Here is an 8617-nt window from a genome sequence, read left to right as displayed (position 1 = left end):
ATTAGAGAAGAGCTAGACCAAAAGTAAGGCTCAAACTCCTTTGATTTTAGAGGTAGGAGTAGTTGATCATTTGACTGTGCTAAACATTAACAATTCATAATTGGTTAATAAAATCATTGTTGATTGAAGAACTGACACATTTTCCACAAATATCTTTTACTTTACTATAGGTAACATTATAAAGATTGTCACATAAACTGGCCAAAGCAATTCATTTCAACAACTTGGTGCAGAGTCTCATTAGTCTGTTGTTGGATTTCTTGCATAGATTGGTTCAGTGGACACCATACCAAAATACAATATGAACACATTTACAAAGGTTTACAAAATACTGCTAACATTATGAGTTACTACAAGAGATACAAAAAATGTACGCTTCCACAAAATCTCTTTGACCAACAAAAATAATTTGCCTGAATCTACTGGAGGTAGAAACACACTATAATTAGGGACACAATTTCACTCAAATATTACAGCAAACAGACACAGTGCACAGGAAATTCTTCTTTGGGCTACAATGAATCCAAATGTCAGTGAGAAAATAATAATGTCTGTCAATTCTAATATTTCCCCAATTTTCAAACCAACGACAGACCTAAAATCACGACTTACACGTAAATAAAACTCCAAACGACCAATTATATCAACACATCTCGCATGTGCTCACACACATGATTAACTTTTGAAAAATAAAGTTACCGAAGTGTTTCCTTTTTAAAGAAAACTGCATTTGGGGTAGAGAGTGAAAGGCTTTAAGTGGACAGCACAGTAAAGAAGGACAAACATCCTCTTAACGACAGGAAGCATCAAACAAGTCTTCGCCTGACCGTGACATGCTGACAGAAACGCCACCCTGGATTGTTCTTGTTCTCCAGAGCAGCGAGCAGACTGTCCCTTTACACAAATATCTCCTTGTTGACCCACATCAGCGTGCGCGTGTCGTTGGGCTTGCATTCGTACTCGATGCTGTTGAAGCTGTTTCCCCACTGGCAGTGGTCCCTCTTGTTGTAGTTGTAGAACTTCACTTGCCACACGGTTTCAAACATCCCCAGCTCCGTGAACTGAGGAGGGAACACATGCACGGGTGAGCGCGTGTGTGGACAAGCAGTTTCCAGCAAAGCAAGGGCCGCCGTTCAGAGGGGACAGATGGGATAGTGTGCTCTCACTCCAAACTCACCTCGCCAGTCACAATTCATCAGCATGTGTGAATGTGAAACAAAGAGGAAGCTGGACAGATGGGGGAATGTGCACACAACCACGCACGCGCACACACCATGTCAGCTGAAGAGCCTAAGGGTGTGAACTGGACAGATGGACCGGAAATATGCAGTCAGATTTGTAACACTGTGGTTTAACTTTAACATAAGCAGCTTTTGTTGTCAAAGCAGGAAGTGAAACAGCCGCTTTCATCAAACTTCTTAAGTGTTGCTGCTGAACGATTTGACATCTGAACAGGTTTGGTAGGGACGCTCCCTCTAAATAAAGGTTGTGAAAGAATCTATAGGAAGACGCCTGTTTACTGTTAAATATTTTATTTGGGTTTGTTTTTGGTTTGTCTTGGGAAATAGAATTTGTGCAATGATAACTTGGCATTTAACTTTGTTTAATCAGTTTCTTGTTGAGGGTTAGGGTGAAGACTCTCCCAGCAGTCACCAGGAAAGAGGCTGGATGGAAACACTGTTCCATCACAGACGTTCACTCTCTTTACACTCGGGAAAGTCAGTAACTCGCAAAATATTTGATAATGTTCTTTAATTATTAAAGAACATTATCAAATAAGAATCTTCCCATGTCTTACTTGAGTTTCCTCTGAATACTCCAACAGTCCAAACACCCATACTATGAGAGGTGTGTATGTCTCTGTGTGTGTATGCGTCCCCTGCTGTACATCAACATGTGATGGATAAACTGTTGTGAAAGCTCTTATTATAGTGTAAGTTCACAACCACTGTGACATTTCTTACAGTGTACTCCTTTAAAAGCAAAGAACAGAGAATATAGAATGAAGAACCCTTCATTAAACAGAACATCCTTAGTCCTTCCTGTGGAAATATACCTCCGTATTGTATCTTTGTCCCTCCACCAAAAGGAGCATTCAACATAGCTGAGTCTAAGTCTGTCCCTTTCTAGCTTCCACATCTTCCACTGCCACCTTCACCCATTAAAACCAGATTGATAATCTAATGGATCAGAAAGGTCTGATAAAAGGTCTGGTTTCAAGATCACAGATGCCTTTTTAGATGTGTAAATGTGTAGCTGGCGTAAACACATCAACCATGTGTACTAATACCTGCAGATTCTGGTATTTGGACCTCTGCATGCAGTCATGTTGACAGATGTGCAAAAAATTATACCTTAAAGCAAAATCGTGGCCCAGTTCCTCAAAATAATCCATGCACTCACTGTATCAATGTGCTGGAGCTGTGACGCAACCAGAGGTGTTTTTAAACTGGCGTGCCCCGTCAAACCACTATCCTCACCTGCACATTGACCTGAACCGGTTGCCTCTCTCCGCTCTTGGTGTGCACCACCCCTTCTGTGTCATATTGGCCAGAGTAGACCACCGACTGGGGGTCTTTAGATTGCTGCTCCAGGGGGAAGGTGACCCCGCCCACGCTCATGGACCTGCACCCAGATGGCAACAAGCAGTGAAGCAATGTCAAGCAATGTTGACCACAGCAATGTTTGGTTACATCTGTTTGCTGGACATGCCCTAGATCTGTGAATCACCCTGTGACCTATTTTCACTCCACCAATTCTGGTGTTTTACCCGCTGATATGGCGAGTTCTCCTAATCTGGAATTTATTGTGAATTACAATCAAAGCACAAGAGACGACAAAGCCCGGAGACAGACGGAAGTCCTAATCTGTGCTGGATTTGATGTGTGGCCAATTCGGATTTATGATGCCTTCACGTCCTCCTAATAAAAACCCCGTTTTCCTATGAGCTCGATGTTAATGATTAAGACACCCTCCTAAAAACAGTTCGAATTTCCCATTATAATTTCACAAAATCAATGCACAGCCACCACAACTGTTTGGTTTTGGAGACCACTCCTTAATTTTCAGGAAGATTATTTATCTGCTACAGGTTCGTTCAGGACCACCAAAATAAAGGTCTACCTACGTGGCCTCCACCGCTCCCGGTTTAATGACCACCTCGATCCTGTACTTGGAGCCGGTCAGCAGCTTGATGGTCCGGGTCTGACCGAACCTGGCGCCGTCGGATTTAAAGAACACCGCGCTGTTGTTGGGGAGCATCTTCAGGGAAATCCCAATTTTGACGACCTGAGGCACGTCGGCCATGCTGCAGCCAAGAGAGCACAATCGATCATCGAGCAGGTGTCAATCAGTGGACGCGGAAATGAGCGTGCGCACAGCACGAGCAACGACGGCTGTAATCCCGCTCAATCTACAGCACTGGCCTAATCCCGACCGACGCTCTCTCTCTCCCCCATCTCTCTCTCTCTCTCTCTCTCTCAGTCCTCATCCACCCACTGAGCTTCACCCACCCACCAGGAATTAGCGGTCCAAGCCTTTAATTAGGAATATTCCAGGTAACATAGAACATCTTTCATCTCAATACAAGAACGTTTTTTTTTACATGCGGCCACTGCACCAAAATCCCGTGTTCGGGACACATTCAACATCAAATCCGCTACATTCAACTGAACACTTGGTGGCGCTATTGTCACACATTGAAACGCCCCACATACAAAAAAAATCAGAACGTATAATTATGAATAAGGCACAATAGAGTCATATAATTAAAGGCTCAGCGCTCTAATCAGTAATAAATACACCATTAAATAATTACTAGTTGTTTAAATAATAGTTTTTTAAAGCATAAATGAACGTGTGGGTGCTGAAGAATGACTTCTGATTTGACCACTAGAAGTCAGAAATGTCACACCTGTTATTATTATTATTATCGTTAATAATAACAACAACAATAACAATAATAATTCAATGGTCTATATCATCAGTAGCTGTAAGTTACTTCAGTTACATTAGGGTTTTTTTTTATAATTTCTCAGAGATTTTCTTTTTATTTGACAAAAATATAGCTGATTTCTGAGTCTTCAGTCAAGATGAGTCTGTAAAGTCTTGTAAAGTTTTCTACCAAAACTGTGATAAAGTTTAAGCCATGAGGCGATTGACACTGGACACATGTGAAACGCAGTTGTAGCGGCAACTCGACGCCATGGCTGACATTTTTATTATTTAACTTTACACCTAAACAGCACAAGTGCCGGTGTGAAGTGCCAGAGTGATGCCAGAGTGGTCTCCACAGGTGCTGAGCTCTTATGTGGTTCCATCCAAAGCTGACAGTAGCGGCTTCTTCTCTGTCCATGCGTAAAAGGGTATGCCTCCGGGGCAGCGCCGCAGGCGCCAAACCTTAAGCAGGACTGAAGCAAGACGGCGAGAGTTGGGGGAAGAAACCGCGTGGGAGGGTGGGAGAGAGCCCTCCCCTCGCCAAATGCCTCAATAGATCTACTCCTTCATAACCCTGCTCTTCCCCAGCCTTGCGCAGATGGCCAAAGTGTCCAAACTGGAACTGCTCAAACGTTAACGAGGCTGAAATGATCAGACCAGATTAGATCACATTTAACTCATCAATAGTTGCTTTCTCTTATTTGGCTGCAAGTCAAAGTAATCAAATACCCTCCGACGAAAGAGTACTTGGCTACATGTGAATGTCTGCCGGGCTTCCAGCGCCCTGCGCTGGTGATGCCATGCCGAGAAGTCACAGCGGCGATCAGAGCGGCGGCCCTGGGCTGTGGCTGAAGACCTCAACGGGACGCCGGGGGCAGGAATACCCGCTGAAAGATGTGGAGTGTGGCCGGACGACCATGAATAACGCGGTGCGCGTCGGGGACGGTGTCCTGTCTGCCGCCGCTGCAGGTGCGCTGGGAGTGGACAGGAAGCAGGGCGCTCGGCTCAGCCTGCTGGGGAAGCCGCTGACCTACAGCGCGCAGAGCGGCCGCAGGAACGCGCGGTACCGCCGCCTCCAGAATTACCTCTACAACGTGTTGGAGCGACCACGGGAGTGGGCTTTCGTCTACCACGCCTTTGTGTGAGTAATCTTTATTGAGCCTGATACAAACTGTTTCTCTTCAATAACGTTTTTTTCCCCGTTCCCAATAGTTCCATCACCTTTGAAGTCTAAATATAAAGAGTGCAATCAAAAAACTTGCCAGTTTTTGGAGCGTCACACACACCCAGGCGCGCGCGTACACACCATCCTCAACACTAGAATGAACTATGTTATAGTTAGTATTTTTAGTTCCCTAAATAATTTAGTTCCCTTGTTTATTTTGTTGAGGCCATGTCATAAACCTAGACGGTTTCAGTCACAGTTTGACTGAGTTATGACTCTATGAATTTACACCACCTGTTGTAGCAGCAGCAGGACAGAAAACGGAGTTCAAACTGCCTGATTAATACCACTGAGGTCTCCTTTATGATGACAACGTGCAGGTTAAAGGGTGCTCAGTGTTGCCCCTGTGTGATATTCACTATGATATAATAAAAGATAAAGGAGTCCATAATTTTCAAAGTGTAATATTAGACTAATCTTTTCATGGAAATTGCACCACAGAGCCTGTCACAGATTCCTCAGAACTTGAAAAGGGCAAAAGGTAACATTAATATTACATGAGCCAGCAGCTCTGCACTGATTTCATCACTGCCGTGGCCAGAAAGGAGCTTTATCAGCTATTACTGACTGTTGGTTACGTCGGCAGGCTGACTTATGTTCGTCTTTTTTTATTCAAGCAGTGCTCCCATTTTTCTGCTGCAAGCTCACTTTAGGTGTTTGTTTGAAACGCTTGGCCATTGGGGCATCATCACATCCCGCGAGAAAAGAAGGAAAAGTTGTGAGGTTGACAACAAGGAGGCGGTTTTGCCTGTGGAACAGCTGCATTTAAGGAAGACACTTTTTTTTCCTTGCCTGCCAACTATTTCATCAATGCATCTTTGTATAGTTGCCACAAATGTGCTGATTCAGAGTGACGATAGACCATCCGGGCTGCACCGGGTCGGTAGATATGGAACTGTGCTGCTGTTACTGCTGCTGAATGAGGAGCTCTGTGAGAAGGAGGAAGTTGAGCTGTGACAGGAGGGTCTGCGAAGCCGGATGTTGACGTTTTATTTGCTCAGGCGGGACAGCTGAGGTCACGGGGGTTAAGTTGTTACATCTGCTTGCTCCCAAAGTTTTAAGAAACCTGGATAAGTGAGATTTTTAAGGGATTCTGATGCAGTGAAAAATGCATTAGAGGTATTCAGAGCAGAGTCCCAGATGTGCACGCGTCAGTTTAATGCTGGTTGTCTGCCAGCATCTCAGAATGTGTTTAATCCGTGACAGGAGGAAGTACTTGTATTATATTAATGTGACAAATGCACGGGATCTAAATACAGAACTCTGATTTAAAGCCATCAGGTCTAGACTTTAAACTTCTACATTATGGTTAATGAAAATATTTTGCATCCCTGCATGGTTCTTATCCATTACGCAATCATTCTGGGACTTGTGTTTGTCTGGTGCAGTGTGTCATTATGCCAAGAGCAATCTGCTGGAGTTAGTGGACTATTGTAATAACATCAGCTATTATCCACATTATCACAATTGAATTTTTTAAAAATATCTATCTTTCAAGATTTTTTCTTTCTGAGATTGGTTGGCGGCGATATTTGTTTTTGTCCATTTATGTAAAACTCAAACATGATGAACTGTTTGATTATTTTTGGTTAAATGATTGTTTGGATCGAGAATAAACCATGTAGGAAAAGTGGATAAAGTCCATTCATCTCTCATTTTTATTTAACCTTCTTGTGATGGTTGTACGGTCATTAATATTTTCTTTTACTTTCTTTTTTTATCACCGTGGTTGTGATTTAATTATTTTTTCTTTGATTATCTGTCCAAAAAAAGACTAATTTTGATCAGAACAACTTGATGTGTTTAATACATACTGGAATTGGCTGATTGCTTTATGTCATTCCACTGCACTAAACATCCATAATTGTGTGTAAAGTTGCAGAAACACTTTGAAAACCAGATCAGCACCTGCACATATTGATAACCTTTAAAGTTTAAGTATGTCCCCACCTTCCATGTTGTAAATTATAGAGGTGTTTCACACTCAATCAGACCTATATTTTAATTTTATGGCTGGTTAATCCATTAGCTGCTGCAGCAGGACTGGAACCTAAAAATTTGTATTGACTGACTGTTAGTTCAGAGTGTCAGGTCACATTTAGATTGATAAATTTGTTTCGTGGTCACTCCCCATGACACTCGTATATGCTAACGCTTTATGGCAGAGCAAGGACACACATATCTATACACAATGATGTAGTGATTCTATACAAAATGTACACACAAACAAAGGACAGAAGACAGGTTCAGTTCACATGAATAAACAAGACAAATAGAAGCAGACAGCACTTTTGAGATACATTGGAAATGTCATGATAATGCACGATCATACCGTCACATCTATAGGAAACTAATACTGATGCACACAGAGACGCTGAAAAGCATCTGGCCTTGCCTCTTGGCAAACAGAGCTCCAAAGCACTGCTGGCATTAAGATTTATTCCCTTAACGAGGTGGCGTGTGTTGAGCTAATCACATTTGCTGAAATGGTTCCCAGCCAGTCTGCACTTATGTGCTATAATCCCAAGATGAGCTCTTATTGTTCGTTTGTGTCTGTGCCTGCACGAAGGTGTGATTTTGTCTCATTTTTTCAACTATAATGAGGCACACTCAGAGTATCCTGCGCGATCATGTGAGAGGGTGAATGAGACTGATTTATTCATTCCCCGCGACTGTGTCCGGCATTGATTCTGGGCCCCAAGACAGATTCACATGATTGATCCACCTCTCCGCTGTTATCCTCTAACCTTACCGATTCGTGCGCAGTCTGTGGTGCATCGATTGTCAGCTGCAGTTTGCTCTGCAGGAAATGACAGGTTATCCCTACTCGACTATAGACTAACTAAATCTCCTGTCTCATCAGGATGACGATTGGCGTATAGTTCAGTTGAGATCTGCATGTGTGCTGTCATGGTCATTATAAACCCCCATCATAGACACAAGCAGGTATCTAATCAGCTGAGGGCTGCTGAAGGTCCAGCAGAGATCGTTCAAATTGCTTTAGTGACCGTTAAAATAAAATGTAGCCAGACTCACAACGATGCTGCACTTTGTCTCCTCTAAAGAAATGACGCTCAAGACAGCCGAGGCCGTTAAAGTGTCTGTGTTCAGAATCAGGGTTTCATCCAGGGAGAGAAGAGGATGTTAGCTGAAATGAAAATTTATTAAAGCTGCATTAGATAAAGTAAATAAAAACAGGATGTCGGTGTCCTTTATGTTGTCTTTTATGATGTCTTTTATGCGATGCACAAGGTGAGACGACGCAGATGAACGGGCGGTTGGTTCAAGTTGAAAATCTGTGTGGATAAGAACAATAAGTGAAGCTGGAGGCACAAATGAAATAAATCTGCTCAGGAAAGTTGATGTGACCCAGGTTCTTCCAGCCAGATAAAAAGATGTGTTTCTTTGCTGCATAATGTTTGCATTTTTTGTCGTCCACAAATAAAAAGTTAAGGC

General features: G+C 42.9%; 2 protein-coding genes across 9 annotated transcripts in view; one reads left to right on the top strand and one right to left on the bottom strand.

The window, feature by feature from the left end:
• Positions 1-139: 139 nt before the first annotated feature.
• Positions 140-3484, bottom strand: cnrip1b (cannabinoid receptor interacting protein 1b). 2 transcript variants are annotated; one of them, XM_057046547.1, is made up of 4 exons: positions 3128-3484; positions 2481-2625; positions 1178-1303; positions 140-1061 (listed from the first exon to the last, which is right to left on the bottom strand). In XM_057046547.1, exons 1-3 carry the CDS (start codon positions 3304-3306, stop codon positions 1196-1198), a joined length of 432 nt encoding a protein of 143 aa, XP_056902527.1. In that variant the 5' UTR covers positions 3307-3484; the 3' UTR covers positions 140-1061; positions 1178-1195. The 2 variants fall into 2 exon arrangements, with proteins under 2 accessions (XP_056902527.1, XP_056902526.1); XM_057046546.1 differs by lacking the exon at positions 1178-1303 and having other exon boundaries at positions 3128-3475.
• A 772-nt stretch (positions 3485-4256) lies between these two features.
• The window catches only part of kcnq5a (potassium voltage-gated channel, KQT-like subfamily, member 5a), a 53420-nt gene continuing 49059 nt past the window's right edge, over positions 4257-8617 (top strand). For 3 of the 7 annotated variants that reach the window (XM_057046538.1, XM_057046536.1, XM_057046537.1), the window contains exon 1: positions 4257-5077. In XM_057046538.1, coding sequence (XP_056902518.1) covers positions 4698-5077 — 380 coding nt within the window. In that variant the 5' untranslated portion in view covers positions 4257-4697. The remainder of the gene's footprint in view (positions 5078-8617) is intronic. The other 4 variants (XM_057046542.1, XM_057046541.1, XM_057046539.1 and 1 more) reach the window with 2 other exon arrangements.

Source organism: Takifugu flavidus, chromosome 11, assembly GCF_003711565.1.
Source record: "Takifugu flavidus isolate HTHZ2018 chromosome 11, ASM371156v2, whole genome shotgun sequence".
Taxonomy (NCBI): Eukaryota; Metazoa; Chordata; class Actinopteri; order Tetraodontiformes; family Tetraodontidae; genus Takifugu; species Takifugu flavidus.
The sequence above is the reverse complement of the archived record's forward strand: the minus strand, read 5'-3'. Positions and strand labels throughout refer to the sequence as shown.